The 25071-nt window shown below is 39.2% G+C and overlaps 1 protein-coding gene across 12 annotated transcripts in view; it reads right to left on the bottom strand.

The window, feature by feature from the left end:
• The window catches only part of PIEZO2 (piezo type mechanosensitive ion channel component 2), a 286911-nt gene that overhangs the window by 121351 nt on the left and 140489 nt on the right, over window positions 1-25071 (bottom strand). For all 12 annotated transcript variants that reach the window (XM_074548447.1, XM_074548409.1, XM_074548364.1 and 9 more), the window contains exon 5: window positions 10083-10245. In XM_074548447.1, coding sequence (XP_074404548.1) covers window positions 10083-10245 — 163 coding nt within the window. The remainder of the gene's footprint in view (window positions 1-10082; window positions 10246-25071) is intronic.

Here is a 25071-nt window from a genome sequence, read left to right as displayed (position 1 = left end):
TTGGAGTTCTTCAATGGCTCTCCTCAGTTTAAGACAAGCTGACAAATGGGATGATTAACAACAACCATCACATGGAGTCCCAGAAGCTTTCTCAGAACAGATACATGCTGGTTTGCAGCTTTTCAGGCCAGCCAGATTATCAATGATATGGCTGTGCAAGAATTGCCTCGTTTCATGACACAGTTGATGGCTATTACAGGCAAAAACGATGACAGTTAAACAGCTCTAGGTTTGATTTTACTCTCTTTTTTAAAAAAAACAAACATATCTGCTTTTAATTCAGTATCCAGGATGAAAGGCCGTGTTCCTTTGATGAAGTAGATGGAAGGCCATGTTCCAGTGTATGTCAAAAAGACAAACTTTGGATTCCCTACTCTCGTATTCTCTGCCCTCTAACTGGATCATCTGGGCTGGCTTTCCATTTTCTCACATTGAGCACTTCCAATTGCAGAAGGCAAGCAAACAGTGAACAGTTTTCACATCCAACATGGTGATAATGTGCTTGTTGTTTTAACACTTTCTGATGATTAAAAAGCCATACAAGTGTGTGCTCATCACAGAACACCATTACTTCAGTCAGACTGCTTTGCAAAGCTCTTTTTTACTATGTGGATTAGTCTAAAGCTACAAACCCATGCTACATAGGCTACAGTTAGAAAAATACTTTTACTTCCATAATAAATTACCTATTATGCAATTACAGGATCCCTGTGGATGCTGATTAAATCAAATAAACTTCTCCATTCAAGGAGTATAGAGCATTTGTGAAGCCATAAACATGTGTTTCCATGACCCTTGCTCTGTAGAGCAGGGCCTCAGGACTTTTTATAAACAAACTAAATACAGTTTAGGTTTTTTAGCAATCATGTGGAAGTCCCTGGAGTATTTATTGTACAACACTTTTTTAAACTGCCAAACTGAGATAGAGAACAGGCAAGGAAACAGTACAGCTCCTGTGGCAGCTATGGCAGCTGCTCTTGTGGCCAGGCCAGAATGTCCATTAGCTACTTTGGGGGCTGCTTTTTCAACATCCAACTTTTAAATGTTTCATCTGGTACAGTATAAACACTACTGCACAGAGATATCCTCTAGTCCCAGAGATGTATTTACTAACAGGAAGCCTTAACTCTAACCTAAACCCCATTTTTGCTTCAGAGCACTCCTTGCTTTGTACCTACTTTTAATAGCATTGTATCTGTAAACACAAATTTGGTCATTTATTGACTTTTCAATTCTAGAGGGGACACAAATGAAACCCTTAAAAAACTCAAATACTGACAGCAAGAAAATTTAATTAGCCAGAATTATTACACCTAAGGGGATGCAAGCCTCCAAACTCCCATCCTGCTGAATACATTGCAATAATTATTGGGACCTCTCAAGCATGCACTGCTAAGCTCACAAGAGTAAGTTCCTGTGGGTGTTCAGGTGCTTCTTCATTGTACTTGGCTCATAAATGCTGTACAAATAGCCTCTTTTCAGTATTTTGACACTCCCAGCCAGTATCAGGAAACAGAGAAAAGAGGGAATGTTACACTTTTCTAGCTGTAGCATTCCAGGCCTCAGCACAGACTTCTAACCCCTGCTGCTGACAGCCACACCAGATTCTCTCAACGGGGCTGGATTGTCTTCATGCTGTCTCATAGTTTGTGTGCCCTGGGACTCACAGTCACACCATCCTGCTGACATTGCCACTGTTAAAGTGTGATTCTCTCAAGATATCACCACCTACAACTACTTCTTTGCCCCTAATCAGAGATTTTTATTCCATACCTGTGAAAGAGTAAGACAGATATGATTTGTTACACATCTAAGTCTATTAAAACCACTAGGTCCAGGTTTCTGAACTTCCCATTTCAAAAAAACCCTGTAATGAACAGCTTGGTTTAGGAATTATCTGAGAAAAGATATTAGATTCAAATTTACCAGCAGAACAATAGAAATAGGCTCTCTCCTCTCACACTTAGTTCAATTGCCTCCATAGTCACTTAGCTACTGTATTCAACCTATCATAACATGACTGAATTCCTACCAATAAGTTTGCTCTAAAAGTCCTCTTTCCCCCTTAAAAAAGATCTTCAACATTTATCTTCAAATATAAGATAGCTGCAGCAATAGGAATTAATTACTTACGTGCTTTTAGAAGCATCACATATGTAAGTGAATAAGAAAAAATAATCAAACTAACACAATAATCCTTAGACAGACCCAGCTGTGAACAAAAAAACTGGAAAAGAAACTGAACTGCTACTTTTTTTACCATCAAAGGAACTGCAAGCCCTTAATGTGATATAAATGACGGCAGTTTCAACCTGCGGTCAATACTAAACCATGTTAACACAATCATTTATTGAATTTTCAATTTTGCAAGAAAGCATAGATCTCCACTGTTCTGAAAGCATCAGCATGTGAGAAGCGGATGTCCTTGCTTTTCCTGCCACAGAATGGATTCAAACATTTCCACATAAATTATTCCCACATGCCACTGAACTTGATTCCTACAGAGATGGGGCTGCTTAGCAAGAGTATCTTCCTTAAGGTCATCTTAACATGGGTTAAGGTCATCTAAACATGGGCTGGGCATGGAGGGGAGGCTGTGGGCTGCAAGCTGGGATAGAAAAAGGAAACTGTAACCTCAGGGGAAGGCCCTGCTAAATGAGCTGAACTAATCAAGTGTGGGACATTTTGGAAGGTGTGACATTAATGAGATAGATGCATGTTGGAATTGAAAGACTTTATTTTAATAATTTATATTACTCAGCTGAATCACTGAAAAGAAAATAATAAATTAACTTTAAGTCACAGAGATCTTACTGAAAAAGTTTATCACTGGTACATCTTAAGAGTGCTAAAGCTTGGGTTCAAGGCCCAAACAGAAAGACAGATGTAGATCAGAAATAACTTTCAGACTTTGAGTGTGTTTGCAGTAATAAATGCCATACATACACCTCCACAGTAAAATCTACTGTGGGAAAGAGTAACTCACTGCAAAAAAAAAAAAAAAAAAAAAAAAGGATCAGCTATTTACTGGAAGCACATAAGGACAGAAGCATTTAGCGAGTCAAAGGAAATTCAAAATAAATTAATAAAGACAAGCACTGTTCAGAATCAGGACAACAGGAAGGCAACTCATTAAATCCTGTATACAATAGATATTGTACTGAGAGAACCAGAGATTATTTCACATCCCAAAGTGCCCACTGCACCTGAGCAAACACTGAGTGATTTCAGCACACAACTCACTGGGCCAATATTGAAATACAGTTTCACATCTCAACTTCTGAAGGTTGTCAGGCACAGAAGCCAAATGCAAAAGAGAGGAAAACTCACAGGCAGAGTTTAGTGGTTTGGCCTGAGACAATGAAACACTTCTTTTTTAGTGAAAAGGAAATGGGAAGAGTTGGGTTATGACTACAAGGCACAAGGCAGTTAACTGAGCTAGAGCAGGTATGCACAGCACCTACATGGAGTAATTCCTGGCCCAAGAAATACACCTACTGTACCAGTATGCATCTTGCTAAGAAGAAGAATAAATACCCAACCATGGTGCTGTGGTTGTTTGCAAACCAGAGTGACTTGGATACTTCTCCAGTACCACCCTGAAGAACCTCAGACTACTGGGATGAATAGGAGAATGTGATGTCTAATCTTCAAGAGGATCCAAAGTCACTTGCCCCCTGTCTTGCAGAGCAACCTTTAGAGAAAGATGTGAGTTTTTTCTCCCAATCAGAGGAATTAATTCTAGAGAAGGAAATATTATACTGAAGTAAAAGAGCAGAAATAAAAAGGTTATCATGCAGCTATATATGTGCAATATAAATCAGATGTTTTCTAACCAGAAAAGCAAAATTAAAGAACAGGGTCATTTCTGAAACAATGAGATGAAGGGAAACTGCCCTGTTTTCAAGATGGTGCTTTCTACCTTCCAGAGGGAATTAATTGTGTGATATATCTGCCTGCAGTAACAGCAGACTGAATTCCGTGAGTCAAGAGATTCCTTCTCCTGCTGTGTTATTCATCACTTAGGCTCATCACTTAGGCTGTCCAAATGCAGTAGTATTCCAGGATTTTAAGCTCTTTGTTAATAAATCTGTATCTCAAAAATTGGAAGGGAGAGCTGTGAGTAACTGTGAGTGAAGAGCTGCCACAAGAAGAATTGCATCCTGTTGTGTTTCTGCCCAGAACAGGACAGGTGCACACCGAAGTTTCCAGTCCAGCAGGCTGACAGCCTTCAGTAACACATTGCACTATGTAACATCATGTAGCTGCAGCCTGCTGTAGTGTAATTACATATTTGTGTTAAGACTTATCTAAAGACATGTGCATCAAACCAAGGAGCTAATGTAACTTGTAAACTTTTGACCCTTGTTAAGATGAGATGCATTAGAATTGTTACTGAGGGAGGCAGCTGTGTAAGGTCTGGCAAACTTCACCACTACAAACATCACAAGCAAAGAGATAAGGGAACCTCATCTACTCTTAAAACAGCAGGAAAAAAAAAAGTTTAAGATCCTGTTTATACCATGTTCAAAGCACACAAAGACCAAGTGGGTTTGACCAGTTCTCCAGAGGTCAGAATCAGAGAAACATTAATAACCAATTTAAAAGAGTAAGCTAGTACTGTGCTTGATATGGGCAACAAGAAGATAAAAGATGAAAAATAATAGAGGTATCATCAGGAAGCTCAAAGAAGTCAAAACATTCCGACCCTCTCTAAGAAGTTCTTTTTCCATAATATTTCCCACAATAGCAATTATTTTCTATCTTAGAAGAGAAGCAAATATTGAAAGAGGAGTTGCATATTGAAAGAAGATGTTTAGAGAAATCAGGGCCAAAACATCCCATGTCAATGACCACTAGCCAAGTCAGGTGAATGTTTGATACCGGTAAAATCTAATTACATTAAGGCACAAACACAAAGCAATAAATCATCTAAGAAGAAATATATCCATCACAGGCTTCAAGAAAAATGGGGTGGTCCTGTAGACAGGGTCATGGGCACCACTGTAAACTGTTAACTTCACTCATGCAGGACATTCAGGTAGGTGATATGCTGGTAGAATTGCTTAATCCTAAAATCTCTGAACCTAATAATCACTGTCATAATATTATCATTTAAATCAACAGTAAGACCTTGCCTGAAATGCTGAGGAACTGATAATCCCTGCATCTCAAAAGAATATTGCAGAACTATAGTTTGTTCAGAAAAAAAAAGTAATTAAAATGACAGAAGAAATTTTAAAAAAACCCCAGAGATTGCTTAGCCTTTAAATGTCAAATATAGAAGATAGTAAATACATTTGATTTCCCTTACACCATCTCACTCTAATTTATTACATGTAATACAAGGGATCTTCCATAAAATTAAATAGTGTTAAACTCAAAATAAAATCAAAGAGCACTTATTAAATTGTGAAAGCCCTTGCTTCATGATACCACTGAAGCCCAGAAATTAATGAGATTTTATAAGAGTCTGGGTAATTATATGTTTAACAAGATTATTCAGAGTAGCTATAATTATAAACAACCTTTTTTTGGAAGGGATTTGAAACCACATGCTTTAGGATTAAAGTCATTCTCACATGAGGAAAGACCGGGATAAACTGTAATATTGCAGAAAGATATTTTCTTATTTGCTGTTGTCCTTATCCAGCAGGTACCAGCTACTTTCATGCTGTTGTCCTTATCCAGCAGGTACCAGCTACTTTCAGGATAAGGATACTGGTCTAAAAGTTTAATTCCTATGCTAGAAAGTCCTTGGACAAGGCATGGGACATGGGCAGTTCTCAGAGCCTGTCTGTTCTGTCCTGTCTGGAATGTACTGCAGTTACACTTGGGGACCTGGAGCAAGTGAGAGCTCTCAATGCACTACATTTTCAATGCATGTGGAAGACAAATAACCTGTCACTGTTTAGATGGACAAAGCTGGGGAACATTTTTAGTGCTTCTGTGTGCCCAGGGACACAGGAGCTGAGACACAGATGAAGTAATAGACTTGAGGACACAAACCAAGTTCGTGGCAAAGTGAGAACCATGATGGTCCTCATGATTCCAGCCCAGTATTTTGACTCCAGGCCAAATGACTCTCCTCACATCCTTCTCAAACTTTAGTTCATTAAAAAAAAATACTCTACTTACTTTTTTTTTCTTTTTTTATTCTCTTTTGAGATCCCAAACAAATCTCTGACTGCTGCAGAAAAAAGGGTGGGTGGTAGCTCTGGGACCAATCTTGCTTATGAGACAAAGTCAGGACCTAATGGTCCTGTTTTCTTTCTAGGACATCATGCATGAGAAACGAGCTTCAATGGGCAAGACAGCAAGTGCTTTACGAGCAAGCTGCATTGAAGACTACAACAGGGTTTTTTCAACTATCAACACCTCTTTTAAAGTTTAAGTTGTGCAATTGCAGAAGGGTTTTCCTTCCTGCCACTGTCACTTGAAACATCAAGCAATTCATCCACAGTCTCAAGAAAAGGCTCCTTCCTTTCTCATACCAATCAGACTGTATATACTGTATTTGCATTTTGGCACACAAACTGCCATCTGCTCCAAATCAAAAATGGCGTGCCTTCAGCTGCAGCTGGGAGTTAACTGTTGTTTCTTATTTTCTTCCACCTTTCACACCTTGTGACTGGCATTGTGCTTTTCAGCATTTGCAACCCCGGCCTGTCTCCAACTGAATTCACCTGCTTTAAATTTTCTGGGCCCTAATAAAAAGGGCTTGCAGACACGTTTGCTCCAAGTGTGCAACCATTTAGGGGTGGTAATGAGTTGGACTGCAGCCTGGTATCTGGCAGACCTTCCCACTCCATGACTCACTGTTAATTAAAACCACACTCTGCTTATTCCTGGGATAGCGTTACTTACAAATAATTGAGAGTCTCACAGCCTTAGAGCTTCCTCCCTCAGTTCTATTCTGTAGAATAAACTTTTCTGATGGAGATCTGTTTCCCTTAAAGTTGGATGCAGTGTAATGGAGAAAGACATCCATTTTTCAACAAATCCTTGTTGTTCTTTATTTGGATTCTGATACTTTTTCTTGTTTTGAATTGCATCTCAATCCAAAAGCAATCTGATCCATCATGGCTGGTTTCTCAAGGCTACTGCCATGCCAAAATACAGCTGCTCAACTGGAGGCATTTTTACAACATGCCCATATATCAACAAAAATGTGATGGGCTCACACAGTCCTTTGAAAAGGTTAATTATAGCAGTATTAAACTAATTATTTAACAGGCTTTCCTCTACAGAAATGATGGAAGGAGCAAATAGATTAACCTTTCTTTTTTAATTAAGCCTACTTTGATAGTATTTCACTCTCCTACAAAGCAAAGAGGCCTGGGAATCATTCAATGTAAATAATTTAATGCAAGAAGGTAAAGCTGCAAGACACTTCTTTGGCTTGGAAGTACTTGATTTATAGAACCATCTGTGGCTAGGCATCTATCAACCTCAAAAGTTACCTCTCTAAAGGCTCTGCTAAGGCTATTTAAATCAGCTGATGGAATCTTAAAAAAATCTCCTACCACAAATTTCTGAGGGCTGGTGGCAGGAATTCTCAGGAGCAGCTCTTCAACTCTAGAATTACCTACAGGACTGGTCTAACAAACCCAGAACTATTTCTCTTGGAGGCACAATACCAAGTTCAGCATTTCTTCTGAAGTGTCTTTTTGTAGTACAATTGCTGCTGCAACTCAGTTTGTGTTTTCTAATTCAGTGGAGTTACAGCCTCAGTAATGAGCTGCCCCAACACAGAACTACAGGCATCAGTCAGCTCAGGCAGAATTCAAAGAACTGATCACTTACTAAGTCTTCCCTTTTCCAGTGTACTCTACCAAGAAAGAATTGAAAATTATGTGAAAACTACACAGTTTGGACTCATTTTAGACTATGCCAACATTCTCCCAAATTCAGACATTCAGTGGCCTGATCTCCATATGCATTAGGTTCCTTTCAGTCAGTCCTGCCAAATACATATTCCTTGCAGATTCAGCTGCTTCTGCCTCCTCTTCCTAACTAGCAGAAATGATTCCAGGATGTTATGTGCAGACACCTAGAAAGAGAAAACTGAAGTTTGGAAAAACATTTTTAATAGGTATTAATATTTAATAGGTATTTCCAATCTCCATTTAACTCAATCTTTAAAAAGCTACCAGATTACTCTGATGCAAATTCATCATTTTGGCTGTGAAGGGCAGAATTCCTTAAAGTACTAGGGATCCCCTCACATAACAGAAAATGTTATCTCCTTTTTTAAAAAAATGCCTGTGATAGAGCTTTGGTGTCGCTAAATCTAAACACAGCTGCTGTGTTCACTAAATATTCTGCAATATATGCAGTTTACAGAACATAAATAATATTCACTGGGTTTTGATGTGAAGAAAAAAAAACATATTTACACATATTTCTATTTGCCCAGTATTCATGTTTCTTCTCTCCCTCCTTCTTCCCTTAAGAAATACTCTTGCCTTGGCATTGGAAGTAGCCAGTCCAGGACCAGCCTGATATAAAGCTACACTCTGTGCTATGCAGTTAGGGTTTGTTAGCTCAGTTTTTCTCTTGCACTGGAGGGAAATGGCTATTGAGCCAGCACCCATCCTCCCCAGGACACTGACCTCCCTTTGACCCAGACCCCAGTCTCAGGCTCACCTCTGAACCAAAGAAACAATGACTATCTAAACATCATCATCTGGTTTCAGAGGAACCAAACTATGTCCATCTTTGAGTTCCTGCCATCAGATTACTCCTGTTTTGTGCTTGTGAATAGTTTCTCTTCAGAAGATCAAGAGCACCAAAGAAGTCTGTTGGAGCTTGCTTTGGTAAAATAGAACTTGTTTAAGAGGAGAGCTGAACACAAACCATGCTAATAAGCCACACTTCTTTCTTTTTCTGGGTATAGCCCAAGGTTCTAGCCTGCTGCAAAATCCATTTTGCACAGCTTCAGTGATAAAGCAGATTTAAAGCTGATAAAACCATGTTCCAGGAGACACAAAGCTTTGCAAAGGCACATCAAACCAAACCCTTCATATCCTCCAATGTGCTGTTAAAAAGCTGCAACCTTCAGGCAATCCACAGCTGCCAGGAGAGCCCATAAGAATTCCAACTGCAACTGAGTATAAAGCACAGCCCTGATATTGATCTCTCATGTGCTAGAAACTTGACCAGTTTCTGGCACTGCCACAATCCAGACAACCTGGCAACATGCAGGGAGGCCTCTTTTTACTCTATATAGTGGCACCAAAATGGGCAACTGATCCCCCTAAATATTTCACTCACTTCAAAGTTCAGTTTCTATTTGAAATGAGCAAGTTGAAATTGTCTCCCCTAAAAATGGTGCTTTGAGAGTAAAGAAAAAACATTCCACCCATATGTAAAAGAAGACAGAAAATGAGCCCCAAGCCATGCTAGACAGTCTGATAAAAAACATGTTAAGATTAGTAGCAGGAATTTCTCTGCACCCTGCCCCAAATTCCCACTGTGGCTTTTTATATTACAAAATTGTTTTCCTCTTTCTGTGGATTTTTCTGCATTCAGTATCTCTGCTACTCTTCTCCCCACTAGTAAAAGACATAGAAAACACATCAACACTTCCAGCTAAGCCAAATCATTCTCAATCTCACTCAGTATAACCAAAGTTTTAGATAACTCCTTCCACGAACTTAACAAACAGTCTCTCTTCTATTCTTTAAGAGTAATTTCTGATAATCACTCAGATGCTGCTGTTGTACTTGGATAAGAAATTTGGAAATAGGAATGCTATCTAAGAAACTGAGAACTGCATGTAGCAAAACAACCTTGTCAGATTTAACCAGCAGCTCTGGTGAAGAACAATTTGTGATGGACTGTCATGATTGTTTTTTTACTCAACATTATTTGAAAAATCTTGTAGCATATCTACTGCTTTTCATATTCTGCTTTGTTTTCTCAACATAATAACTTTAGATTTTTCCACTTTAAAACCAATCATTTCATTTCCGGAAAGAAAGTTTACTACTTAACATAGCCAGCACTCATGAAACCACTTCAGAACACAGGAACAAAGCTCACTAAAAGCCATACAGATAGAAATGTGTATTTGATACCATCTCCTCATTTTCAAACTGCATGTTGCACTGTGCTGCGTCCTCGGTTACCGGCTTCTGGAACACGTTGCGGCAGATGAGCCATATTGTCAGGCTAGCAATGAACATCCCAATATCTGGTACAAATAGTCTGATCACATTCCCAGCATCTGCTCCTTTCACACTGTATACGGGACGAAAAAAATAACAAAAAAAAGAGAAACATTTGTTATTTTTAATGGCATTTTCAACGGGAACAGAAAGTAAGCTCAAGGCAAGGAAAAAACCCCAAACCATCAGTAATAACAAATCTTTGCAGTATGGGAAATATAAAGATGATTGAGGCACTCCAGACAGACAGATATTTTTGCTCTCCAGAAGTAAAGAATAAGTGATTTTTTGCTGGGAGCTTGCACACTCTTATTTTAGTGATACTTAGCATTTTGATTATAATTCTGAATCAATTTTTTGAGAGCAATACAGGAGTAACCTCCAAATTCAAGAGCAAGATTTCAGCTGAATACCTAGAAAATCCATCTGTATGAAGCACAATCCTTTTACCAGCATTCCTTGCAAAGACAACAATATCCAGGTCCACCAAAGATGAGAATGTCCACTCTTAAGTAAGCCCTAATCCTTCTTCCTAGCACACAGAGGAATAACCAGAAAGTCTTAAATATTTTAACATGTTTTATTATGTTTACTGATACCTTTTGGGGTATTTAAGTACAAATATTTAAATTCTAATTGATGGGTTCAATCCCTGCCAAAGAAGCCTTGCTTCTGCTCTGAAAGGTTTGTAAGGCATGATTTTTATGTAGGAAAAAGATTGCACTGTTTCATTGTGCAGATTTAATTGCTTATACGAGGAAATACAACTTTTTGGATTTGGATGTGGTGTCTGAATTTGGTTCACTGTTAAAAAGGAGAGCCTGGATTTAGGTTTAGTGGCACAACAAAGTTTTTATTAAGCTGCTGAATGCACATATTAAACTCACAATTATTAATTAGAGGATATAATCATAATTAATTGAAAGCGTGAAGTTAAGGGGTGTTAAATATGCAGCTCCAATTTATTTAATTTTTTTACAGGGCTTTAAATCTGTAATCAGTTCTGAGGACAGGTGAACCATCTGTATAGTGCCTTGGGCATGGCTGAGTGCACTAGGTCTTCACAGCCTGAACTGGTAGAAAACCTAACAGGTTGTTTTACAGATGCAAAGAAAGAGTTCACCTCTGGCATTTCTTCATTGCAGCTTTGAAGCCTAAAATAAACTTTGGGAAGGAGTTACCTGCAACTGCTGTGATAAAATGCAGGCCTGGAGTATCAAAAAAGTCTCCAGTGTGATTACAATACAACCACTGTCAAGAACTGTGTGGGTCTGCTCATACACCCACGATCAAATCCAACATTTCCATCACTGCTGCTCTGCTGACCCAGCTTTTCCACTAATGTGTATCTTGCAAAATAACATATGCTCAAAGTGGGAATAAGGTAAGTGATCAGAAAGCTGGCTTTAATGTTTATTTCAACAGCTTAACCCTGAATGGTCATGCACTGTATGGCACCTAAGTAGCTTGAAAATATTTTTCTAATGGCTTTCAGTTGTTCTGAAACAGAGAAAAAAAAAAAGTAATTGAAAGATTTGCAAAAGAGTTAGATGGCAAAATCCCTGCTGGACTGCTTGCTTGTTTCTTGTGCCACTGGTCCCAGGACAGCATGCTGTAGAGTCAACTGGCCTATGAGAGCATGGCCAGTGTACATGGGTTTCATAATAATGTTAATGAACTTTTTTCAATAATCCTAACCATTGTGATGCCTAAAGAGGCTGACCTGGAACAGAGGCTAGGCAGAGTTAAAGGAATAAAGTAGGTATTTATTAAAAGGCCTTCAAAGGATACACCTTGGGCAGTTCAAGAGCCCGGCTGTGGCTCTGCCCAAGACAGATCCAAGATGGATGCAAGATGCATGACCAGTCACTAATTTAGACACTTTTATACATTTCGGTCCATTTACATATTGGGGTCAATTATCCAATTACAGCTTCAGGTTATGAAGTCCCTTTGTCCCAGATGGCTCTCCTCAATTCACTGTTGTTTGTACGTCTTGAGCCTAAAGCTGCAGTGGTGTCCTTGATTCTCAGGCTGGAAAAGGATTGTTTTGTCTAACTACCCTGTGAAGAGAACTTGCTAGCACTTGTTATGAAGTTCAGAGTCACACACTAATGCAGTACAGAATCTAAAATATATGAAAGCTAAAATTTAAGGCATCACTTCTGTAAGGGATTTGTTTTCTTTATACAGATCTGGATATTTAACTAATTGAAAATCAAAAATTAATTTTGCTTCACTTCTGAAGTCCTTCAGATTCAACCACTCACATGTGTACAAATTAAAAAGTGGCAGCCTTCAAGTACCAGCGCTTCTTCGTTGCACCAGGCTCTCCTTCCTCACATTGTACTCCCAAGGAGCCATGCTGGGTATTCCTTTGCATATCCCGCTCCCCAGAGCGAGGGGAGACCCCTGCGGGAGCCCTGCCCCTGGTGCAGCTCACATTTCTTTCCAAACCAAGTGCTTCTGATCTTTCAAAATAAATCATTTAGTGTGCTGTTGTGAGAGATGTAACGCACAGCTCAGGCTAGCAACAGAGAGACTGAACAGTGATACCTAACCACGGGGTGGGGAAAAATTCTGCACATGAATAGTTTATTCAGCAAAACCAGTTGTAAATGTATGCTGTCCCCACTTCCCCATGAAAAGGAAAACAAATTGACCTTGGTGTGATAATTAAAAAGGAAACAAAAGATCGCTTGAAAGTAGAGAAATGTATATTCTCCTGTAAAGCAGAATAATAAACTGCTTCATTCAACCCCAAGTAATTTGCTCCCCACTTTTTCACAGCAAAAGCTAAAACAAAAATCAGTTATTCCCACTTGTTATCTCTGGCAATACAAAAAAGAATGGCAAATACTGCCATCATTCCACAAACATTTCTCACTTTATTTGCGCTTTCACACATGGTCATATTTTGCATTTGATAACAGTCTATACATTGTGCTCTTTCCCCCAAAAGAGGCTTTTAAACTACCAAGTTAAACAGAAGAACAGGAAACCTATTCAGATCCCCTACAACAACAGCTTTTTTTTTTAATCCCTGCAAGAATCTCATGGTGTTCAATGAATTGGTCATAGTCTTTGATCTACAGCTAATTTATTCACTTAAATGAAATCATTTACCTACAGGGCAGCTCTAGTTGTAATAGATAGCAGTGACTGAAGCTTATAATTCAGCCAGAAACGTATTCTGCAGTATAATTACAGTAAGTGACAGCTTTAGTTTTTCCTTCTTTCTTACAGGATGCAGAAGAAAACAGCATGGACACACACACAGACACATACATACAGACACACAACGGATTAGGGCTTTGAAATGGTTTGTTACTTTCCCTGGACCAAAGAAATCAAACTGCACACAATTTTTTAGAGAAGGGACTGCTACAGTTAGGGCTGCAAGAGTTCCTCTGTAACAAAAATAACTTCTGTAGGACAAAAGGGACTTAATCTACTTTTCTGTCAATATGTGAAAGTGTTTTATCATATCAACATACTCCTAATATGGCAGTTTCCTCATCAGACAGTGTGTTCCCCTGCTGATTTCAGCTAAATACTTTAAACTTACTACTTTACAAAGGGTTCATCTATTTTCTGTGCATTTACAGAATTTTCCTAGGACAGTGCGACTGTGGTCTATTCCTGTATTTCTCTGCTGCTCAAGAAACTGAGCAAAATTTCCTACTTTAGCTGCATTGAGAATAGAGATAGCTGTGGACACACACATTAGAACCATTGCCTTACTTCATGTACACTTACTGGTAGTCAACCAAATGTCATCATAATGAAACATTACATTCTTGTTTGGAGCTGTAGAAATCAGCATTTCTGTTTTCTGAAAATAAAATTTTCACTTTTTGCCTTTCTAGAAAAACTGCTATTCACAAATAAAAATCATTCAACTCCTACTGAATGTACAAAGCTTTGGTGAACAGTGAAGTGTTAATACTGCCAAACCTGGCCTGATTTCACTTCTTTAGGATGGCAGACACTCTAACTTCCTCTTTATTTCAGATTTACAGAATAAAACCAGAAAGGCAGCAGAACTCTTATATTAGATTTAGAACTCCAATGTTTTCAATTTAAAAAAGTAAAATATATAGTAACACACATGTGAGACACCCTGCATAATGTAAAAATAGTCCACATATAAAATTAATACTAACAGTCTTCAAATTTAAATATTTACTATTTTGTTACAAATAAACAAAAATGGGAAAGAACAACCAGTCTTTCTCAAACAGAATTAAAATTAATTCAGCATCAGCAATGTATCACAATGTTAAGCTTATGTTAGACAATAAATAAGATTGCTTCTAGATTAAAGAACTGTAAAAAAGCTTGATTTTGTATTGGATACCAGGTAAACAAAGTATTATAAAGGTTATTTTTTATTGCAGCTTAAAAAAGTTATCAAAAGTCTTACATACTACACACTACATCTTTCCATACATGCACACATCTTTCCTCTTGTCCCTCCAGGGGTTTTCTATAGCATCTCTTTACTTCCTATTTAATTTAATACAACAAAAGAGGCAATACTGTATTAACAGCTGGCAAGTGATAAACTAAGAAAGAGATGCATAGATGCAAATAATTTCCATTCATCTGTTTGGTGACTGTGAAACATCTGATATTCCTAATTGGATGTAATATTTCAGGATAATTAATGCACCTCTGTAAATGCTTACAGCTGAATTCCCATGGGCTTCATCTGCAACTGTAGTCATTAAGTTTGGAAGTAAAACAGGCCCAAGAACCATAAGCATGGACCCCTGGAAACATGGACTGGCAGTATTTCACAGGTGCTATGCAGTACTGTGAATGACTCATTTGTTTATCATCAGTATCCTCTCTGATCCAAAAATAGTGGAAACTTCAAGGGTACCAAAGGCTACTAACCAGATGGCCTTAGAGATGTGCCTGCTGATCCTTGCTGCTGGAAGAGGGTGTTGGGAATAGCTGCAGCTAGGAGCTAGTTAAAGAGGCTCCTTATCCTCTCTCAGTCTGAAATAAGGATGAAATGTCTGATCTGATATTTACTCTCCTGGGAAATTCCCACTTTCCTTATCTGAATCTAAGGATTGCAGACCCTGTCTGAGCCACAACACTTCAGTGAACACAGGATGCACAGAGTTTATATTCATGGTGCCATACTTGTCCCTGCTAGCTCAAAATACAAGTTTTCTATGATGTTGGTTCACATGGCAACCTTGCCAGCATGTTCAGGGCAAACCTGCACCGTGGGTAAGGTTGACAAGCTGCTGAGCGCTGGTAGATCTGCCCTTAGTCATCTCCTTGCTCAGCAACAAATTGAAAATAAATTATAACACAAAAACAAAATACAAACTTTGAAATATTAACATCCGCAGTGCTGTGTATGCTCTCTCTCTCTCCTGCACTGCCTAAATATGATGGCCCTTTCAGTTCATGCAGAGCATGGCATGTGTTTTACCCAAAATACCTGAAGTTGCATTTTCAGAGAATATTGGTCGTGCAAAGTAAACGCGTGGGAGGAAGAGGGAAGCAAAAATGCATAGAAAACTACTTATAAAAATATTTAGCATGCACTGACCTACCCAACATACAAGTTCAAAGGGCTCCTGAAGTATTTGCAAAATCTAAATCACTGCTTACAAACTATGTCTGCACGGATTCAAAACCCAAAAGTACACTTTGCTTTTTCAGGAAAGATACCTTGCAATGAAGAACACACTCTGTATTGCAGAAGTGCTTAACCACGTATTAACCAAACATTTGCTTTCCAAACACCGCTTTGCAGAGAGAGCAAGCAGCTATTTGAAACTAAATGTACACCGCCAAGATTTTGGTGCCTCGTTGCTTGCATAAAACATTCAACATTAAGAAATTATGGATATGTGCAACAAGTAAAACATTGATTTGTGGCAATTCTTCTCTTTCTAAAGCACTATTGTTTCTTTTTGTTCATTGATCTTCTAACAAAGGGCAAGTTCCAGCTTGCTCAGGGCAGCGCACAGAAGATTTAAACTTCAGCAGGGATTTTCAGCTATCATGCAAAGCACTCAGCTGCACCACTGCCAGACTCATGACAGCACAACACTCAGCTCGCTTTGCCTGTGTCCCACAGCTCCAAATGTGGAGCAGGACTCAGGCTGCACAGCCAAGAGGAAGGGAACAAAATCCCCTCCACACCCATGGCGCTCTGCGTGCCAGCCCCACTGCACAGCGGTGGAAATGACAAGTCCATCCACTACACAAATTATTTCAGGTCAAAAATGGGAATGTGATCCTAGATGGAGGCAGAGCCAAAGTGAGCAGAAGAGACCTAAGAACACCTCAAGTATAAGTGATTTTTGATCTTAAATCTTCAAAGAAACTCTCTGTTTCCACTTTGAACGCTTCTCACACAGACTTCTTGCTTATGCACTCATTGTGTAAGGATTTAGCTTAAGCACTAATTCAGTATTCATTGATCTCTGCAAAACATTCCCAGTTAAATTTGCCCATAATGCTCATAAATATTTGGTAACTGGCAGCAAAGTGTTTACATAAAGGCATACAGATATCCATATGTTCCACAATAGTCCTGAGCAAAAGAAAGTGCTGACAATCTGAAGCAGGCTGACATTCTGATTATTTCAAAACATATTTTCTCCCTCTCTCCACAGTTTTCATACTCTAGTTGGAGCATGAACAGATCATCACTTCAAACTACATTTAATTTCATTCTGTTGCCAGCATATAACATTCTCACAGAAAGTAAAAGACACATCTAGATTTTCCAGTCAGCTGCAGATGAGGAGGGAATAATATTTCCCTCAATTACAGCAACCAACATTGCAAATTACTGTCATTTTACAAGCCCAAATTATCTCCAATACAGAGCAAAAGCACACAACTACCAGTGGTTCAATCTGGAGTGCCCACTGCACTTTAGTGTTTGCATAGGAGACCCTTCTGTCCCACAAGATGCATTCCTAATTTAAAATCATCCAAGTGACTGTTTGCTGGGATGGGACCATTCACCCTCAATTCCTCCTTATGAAACAGCTCCCAGTCCGCCCTGCCTGCTCTGGACATGCCCATCTTTCTCTTCACAGCATCAAGCATGACAGGACAGAAAGCAACATCTAACCTTCCTCATCACCACCTGCCTGAAAATCCCAGTGGTTTAGAAGCAAGAGCACATGGACATTGCTGGAAGCAGGCTCCAGCCATCAGAGGCATGTGTACAATATCTCTCCTCACCCCTCTGCTGACTTCCATTAAAACTGGCCAAATGAAACATCCTGATTCATCCCACTGGTGCACTTTGTTCATTGCTACAGTGTCAATCAAAAAAGAAGTGGAGTAGAAATCAGTGGCAAACTAAATCTCCCAATGCCATTAGATGTTGCTTCTAGTTTTTCTGTAAATGGAGCCTATAACACAATCTCTGGGTGGCAAACACCCCACATCCATGTAGGAGGGGAGAGGACTAGTCCCCTGCACTGCTTGATGTCATCTGCTCAATGGCTGGATGTGTGGCCACCAAAGGCCTTTCTCAGGTACAGGAGGCAACTGTGGTAGTGTTTTGCCAGTGTGGGAGGCTCTTACCTTGTCTTAGCATTGGACAAACCAGGATTGCTCAGATCCAAACTGGGCAAAAAGGAGCTGAAGGGAAGGGCTCCAGGCTGGCTGGGTGCCGGGAGTGAGCACACTGCAGCAGGCTGGTCAGACCCAGCACTCAGTGTGTTCCTGCTCCACCAGCCACAGACTCCCTTCTGTTTCATGTGCCAGTCTCTCCTTGAGATCTCACATGATTTACTCACGAACAAAACCCAACAAAAACAAAATAAAACACAAAGCCAAACTGTTAAGCATGCATCCTAGAGAGTTTTTTGGATGCTGATTGCAATGCTGATTGCTCTCCAGATTAAAACAAAGACTGGCTCACATTGTGCTGCTGGTGGGTTTACCAGCACACTGCTCCCAGCACCACTGTATTGCAGGAGGCTGGGCTGTGCCAAGAACAACACTGACAACAGTCTCACAACTCCAGTGCTCAAACAGCACAGGCCATAAAATATCTTCTATCAGATGTTCCTTTTCCTTGAATCCCTAGGTTGAATGGCATGAGAAAAGTTAGCTGAAATTAACGGAAAAGAAAATAAGCACAAGAGGTGGTAGGAAATGAGCAGCCTGAAAACTGAACACAAACAGTTGGATAAATAAGATTCATCCTGAATGGACACAACTTCTAAGAAGGCCTTTTGCCGGTGCTGAGGCAGCCCAGACCATCAGATCAACACGACACAAGGACAGGTTTCAGAGGCACAAGGATTCTACATGGAAATTGTCCAAGCAGAGAGAATTCTTCTCCTCCAGTTAGCAGTGAGGACATATCTGGGGTACCCAATTTAACAGTAATGATGAAACCTCAAGCAAAGACTGCTCTGTCATCATTTCCTTCCTTCTATTCCATGATACTTCCTTATTTGTCAGCATCTCTTACTCTGCAAAAAGAAGAGTAACCTCATGTCACTACAAAGTACCTAGACTACTGTAGCATGCTGTAAGAAATGGCACAGTAATAATCACACATTTTTTAGCTTTTGCTTTCAGCGTGGTAGAAATTAATAATTTTCTTGTTAAATTATTAAAAATAATCCTGTTCTACTTCAGACTTCATTTTCCTTTAATCTCATTGTGCCGCTGACTGCACATATGCTGCAGATAGCAGAAAGTAAATTTACCTATTTGATTTACATCCCTGAGATTCATGATCTCTTATTTGTCTCCCTAGTTTTATCTAAGGCTCACCTGGGCACCTTATTAAGCCCTTTTGTTTGTTTAACCACTAGTGTCACAGAAAAAAGATTACAAGCTGTGATCATGTGATTTGGGAATTCTGTCATAAATGTGCAGCCAATATAACACCCCTGTGGCAGAGAAATATCAGAATGAAAACAGGCATACTGTGTACTGCTAACATTTCCTAGATTGATTGACCTCCTTCCACAGTTCTCTCTCTTGAAAATCTATGTCTCCAAGTAAATCAGAAAATAATAGAACAAAATAGCTCAGTTGAAGAGGTCTTACAGCGATCTTCTTGTCCAGCTTCCTGACCACTTTAGGGCTGACCAAAAGTTAAAGCATCTTATTAAATGAATTGTCCTCATGCCTTTGACTGGCTGACAAGGCCGAAGTCCTCAGACACTCCTCTCAGGACGTGCCTTCCAGCCCTTCCACCAGCTTTGTTGCCCTCTTCCCAAAAGGACTTTAGCATCCTTCTTGAATTGTGGGGTCAACAATTGAACACAGTGCTCAAAATGAGGCTGCACTGACACTGCATACAGGGGGAAATATTGAGTGCACCACATCTCTTACTTTTTTCCTAAAACTGCTAATTTTAATTATTGCCCTCTTCCTGACACAGGCTACAATGAGCTCTACCTTAAAATAATTCATTTACTTATTTGGTTTCAGACCTCTGGCTGATCACACTAACAAGAAGAATCACCCACCCTCTTTCTGCTCAAAGAAACTGAAAGGGGCATCAATATTCCAAAAATGTGCACAAAACTGAAGCTGCTATGTTAAAGCCTGTACCATTCCCAGTGACCGAAGAATGGGAATGGCATAAAAAGCCTCCCTGACTTGTTCTGTTGAAACTGTACTTCTGCAGATGACCAACATTACCAGAGGAAGTCTCAGAGCAGAGACAGGACTGAGGCAGCATCTGCAGTTGAAGTCCTGGTCTATGTGCATGAGTTTGCAAAGGAGTGTAGCAGCACTTGTGTTATTTCTCATTCAGCAATTACTCTCCAAGCACCTTCACCTGGAATTCAGCCTTGAACAAAGCTGATACAACACATTAAAAAGTCATGATATTGTGATTGACAAAGTTGTATCGACTCACATGGATTCCTACAGCAGTTTTAAAAAAAAACAAACCAAGGCATAACAGAAATAACAAAATAAGATTGACTAAGAGGATGCTTCAGAGACTTAATTAGAATTTAATAGAGATTTTTGTCTTTCAAAATTGTATCATCTCTCAGACAGTAAAGAGAAGGATAAAGTTCTTTGCTTACTCATTTTGTTATGGAAAGAGAGAGCCAGATGATCAGCTGATACCAATTATATATTATAGGTCAAGATTACCAAAGGAAATGAAATATGGGGACCGACTGATCCAATTTCTAGCAGCACTGAACTGGAGCAGATGTGAGCATCGAGCCCTGCATCGCTTTCCTCCCACATGTCTTTTTCTCTCTGAATGGCAGCCCGAGAAGGGAAAACTTGGCTTCTCAGTAAGTTCCTGTAATTCATCTAGGTTCCATAATGACAGCATATATTCCTTTGTGCTCTGACAGTGTGCAGAGACCACAAAAGTCCCAAGTGAACTCAGGGTGTTCACCTCCATTCCACTTTTCTCATCATATGCATATGGTAATGAATATTTACTAGCTGCTTGGAAGAGTCAGTACAGAACATTTACTCATGTCAAAAAAATGGGAAAAACCTGATCCTGTGGAGCTGTCTTCCAGGGCTAGATTAATTTTTCAACACAAATGTCATTTTCTGAAAGAAAGATAGAAACCTCACTAAAGAAACCTCTATTGTTTTCTGATTAGCTATTCACCACTTTACACTACTATTTCACATTAGCTCACCATTTGCCCAGAACATCTAAGACTAATCTTCCCATGAAATATAAAGTCTGCTAGAATTTTCTGTTCACTCAGCTACTTTCTCTGGACACATAGAAAAGTGTTCATATACTTGATGCTGTTTCTCTAAGTTTTCTAATCACTCTGAACAGCTCCAGAGCTCTCAAAAAGAGGAGCATTTGGCCACTCTTTAAATACATTTTAGGACTTGATCACAGTGGGGTTGCTGTAACTAGTGTACCACAGTGAGTGTCATTTAATGTACAACTAATAGGTATTTTACTTTTAAAAATCAGATTTTTACTTTAAAAACCCCACTTTGTTAGCCAAAAGAAAACTATGAAATGAATGTGCAAAACCACTGTGACAGAACCCACAAATGTACTCTTTTACCTTTTAATTGCATGAGGCTTTATCATTATATCTTTACATGACTTTTTATCCTCATTTTTTTGCACTTGTGTGCTTTATCCTCTTCACTGACAAGTATTTAATTTAAGAGTTATAGCTGATTTGATTGCTCTTTCAAAACTGCATCTGCTGCAGCAATTAATCTTTGGTTGTGCAATCACTTGCCAATGTCACCACATAGCAGTGGGGTGCAGTCGTATGGCAAACACACACATACACTAAAGCCACAGGAAGACTGTAAATAAATGAAAAGTAACCAAAGTAGTTTTTCACATGCTGAATCAAAAGGAAAGAAATGTTATGACACTGCAGTGACAGTGGGAGGGAAGGGAAGGAGTTATGCCAGATGCAGAAGATGACAGATATGCTGCTGCATGCAGAGCAATGTGGAAGAAATATAAAATCTGCACTACTGCTCCTACCCTGGCAGCTTGGCTGACTGCATTGTACAGGATCAGATCTCTGACCGTCTCTTGATCCTCTCTCACAGTGCAGAAATCAGGCTGGCATGCTGGAGAAAAGGTAGCTTAAAGCCATTCACCTTCTAGACTGAGATGGAGTTACACTATGAGTGCTGCAGAAGAGTCCTGCAAAGCTCAAATATCACTTTGATAGTTTCAAAAGCTTTACTGGGGATGCAAAATTCTTAGAAGATGTTCTCCCTCTGTAGCCATGTGACTGCGACAGTCACCAACATTTCCTTACAAAGATACACACAACCATTTACAGCCCTTACAGCTATGAAGAGAAGATGCAAAATGTGAAGCAACTTCACTCTTAAATGTTTGAAGTCAGGAGAAGAATAACAATGATTTTAAATCATTCCAATTTGAACCTATTCATGATTATTCTTGGCATAGAATCTTTACTTGTTTTTTACTTCAAGCTAGAAAACAGAAAAGCCATAAAAATACTTCAGGGAATGTGTCTTTAGACGTGCAAAAGAAGAAACCAATGTCACAAGGAAAACGAAAAAAAAATATTTTTTGTTTCTTACTAAATAACATTACATGCTGAAATGTACATATCTTTGGTATCTTCAGTAGAGTGTATCTAGTACCAAACACCTTCTTACAGGCAATGTAAAATTTTAATTTCTGTTTTAGTCCAAATTGTTCTAGCAGAGAGCAATTCTAAAACTGGAAGGATGTGACAAACCCATATTAATTGCTCTTTTTTCCTGGCCTATCAAATTATTCCTTTTCCCAAAAGCTATCCCCAGTGTTGGAAGCATTGGAAAATGGTTTTATAAAAGCATTTGTCTTGGTTTCTAAACACACCTCTGCTCTACTGTTAGAGAAACACTATGGTGTATGTTAGGAAACTTCAGCCTTGCTGATAAATAAATGAGTTTCAAGTTTCAGGTTTGTTTTATGAACTTCTCCAAGTTCATAAAAAAAAATTAAAAAGGAGAAAAGGAGTAAAGGAAAAAAGTGAGTAACCTTCTTATTCATAAGTCATCTTGCAATTAGTAGTAACACTACTGTGCTTCTCATCTTCTCATCTACACACAGCTGAATTTCAGATTTATCACAATTAAGAGATTTATTTGCCTCCAGGATGTTTGTACACCAGCTCTCCCGCTGCACAGGAGGTGCACAGGAGGCTGAACAGGAAGCAGGACTGTCCAGCTTCCCACAGGTGAGTGGCTTCTTGAACTTCAGCCTGTCTGGGCAGAGGATTAAAACCCAGTAATCACACGAACATGCTTTGCTTGTATTTTTTACATGATATACTTGTATTTTTTACAGTTTTTTACATGATTTTCCTCTGGACTACCCAGTGTGATGTCCACCGTGGGTTTTTAATGCTTGAATTCTCTCTAAGTTAGAGAGTTTAGAATTCTCTAAATTGTACAGAATTGACTATATCCCCTAAAAACTAGTTTATTTATTTATACTACTAACAATGAATTTTTGCCTTGGTTCCATAATGTTTACTCTCATGAGACATATCTTTGAAATCTACTGAGTTGCTTATATAATGAAGGACTGTGTGTTCAGACATTTAGAAAATTCACATTGCTGCTTTCTAAGTTGTTTAAAAACAAGATGTCAAAGTAGCTGCAATCAACCCAGAGAAACTCCTTTCTTGGCATATTACAGTGATGTACACCAGAGAATAGCCATGAATACTGTAATTATTTTAGGTAGAGATTGTTTATATTACCATTAAGACAGCCACTTAAACATAAAGATGGGGGGTTAAAACCCAAAAAAAATCTCTTAAACTGCTCAAAACAAATGAAGTTACTTTAGTGAATGTTTACCTATTTTGCAATAGTTTTATCACTTTTCTTAATAAGAACAGCTTTGAGAAAATCCCACAAGTAAGGAAGCAATTACTGGTCTAAGTGTTTTTAGCCATGTGGTGACCATCTAAAAAGCTTCTATTAAAAAAGTCTCCCTTGGTGAATTGTTTTTTACAGTCTCACAGGTATGCTACATAGAGGCTACAAAATCATCACTAGCAATATAATAAAAAATATTCTGTGACATAGTTGCTAGGAAGAAATGTGTTTATTATGCAAAAGCTAGGGTAGTATATTGCAAAATGTACAAAAATGACATCTGTCAAAAATCAGCTTTTCTTCTAACGAGAGGAGAGGGAGAGGGAGAGGGAGAGGGAGAGGGAGAGGGAGAGGGAGAGGGAGAGGGAGAGGGAGAGGGAGAGGGAGAGGGAGAGGGAGAGGGAGAGGAGAGGAGAGGAGAGGAGAGGAGAGGAGAGGAGAGGAGAGGAGAGGAGAGGAGAGGAGAGGAGAGGAGAGGAGAGGAGAGGAGAGGAGAGGAGAGGAGAGGAGAGGAGAGGAGAGGAGAGGAGACGAGACGAGACGAGACGAGAGGAGACGAGAGGAGACGAGAGGAGACGAGAGGAGACGAGAGGAGACGAGAGGAGAGGAGACAAGAGGAGAGGAGACAAGAGGAGACAAGAGGAGACGAGAGGAGATTTGAATTGGAAGGGAGCTACAATGATCATCTCATCCAACTGCTCTACCACCAAAATTTAAAGCATGTTAATTAAGGACATTGTCCAAACAACTCGGGCAGGCTCACAGTCACTGCAAACATGGGGCATCAACTCCTCTCTAGGAAGCCTGTTCCAGAGTTTGACCACCCTCTTGGTAAAGAAATGCTTCCTGATGTCCAGTCCAAATCTCCCTTGATGGATGCAGCTTTCAACTATTCCCAGAATCCCTTCATGGGCTACTACAGCATGCCTGATACAAAGTATTGTTTGAAGAGGGAATCAGAGGGAGCACACTGAACTGACTACATACAACAACACTGGAAAAAAAGGTCAACATTGGAATAAAATCCAAGGTAAGTTAGTGAAATAGAAACAACTTAAACCTTGTTTTAAACCAGTCTATTTAATATAGACTGAAAGATTTCAGTTGACACATTGCTGGTGAAAAAAAAGCTACTTAGATTTTCCTCATATCTTCTTAAATATTTTTTTTTCTTTGTAAATAAAATTCAATTTTTATTTTGGCTTTCTCTGTAACTCAGACTTTTATTTCAAAGTCTAGCTTTTTGTCAGAGCAGCGAAGAAAACTCAATTTAAGAGAGAACCTCAGGCATGCAGAATATATCAAATAAAACTGAAAACACATTTCTTCCCCATTTCCTACACTATAAACAAGACAAATACTTCAGCACACACATGCACAAATTCCACAACCCGGGCCACCATGAAGTAACAAAAAGAGAGAAGCTTTGAGAATTAAATTAAAGCAACCTCAGTCCCCCTGTCTTCCCAGGACTCAGCACCCTGTGCTACCCTTCGCCTGGACACAAGTGCATGCATGTGGGAAGCCAAATCATCTGCTGTTCATCACACCCTGAGAAAAG

This window comes from Zonotrichia albicollis, chromosome 1 (assembly GCF_047830755.1).
Source record: "Zonotrichia albicollis isolate bZonAlb1 chromosome 1, bZonAlb1.hap1, whole genome shotgun sequence".
Classification (NCBI taxonomy): domain Eukaryota; kingdom Metazoa; phylum Chordata; class Aves; order Passeriformes; family Passerellidae; genus Zonotrichia; species Zonotrichia albicollis.
This window is presented reverse-complemented; position numbering and strand designations above follow the sequence as displayed.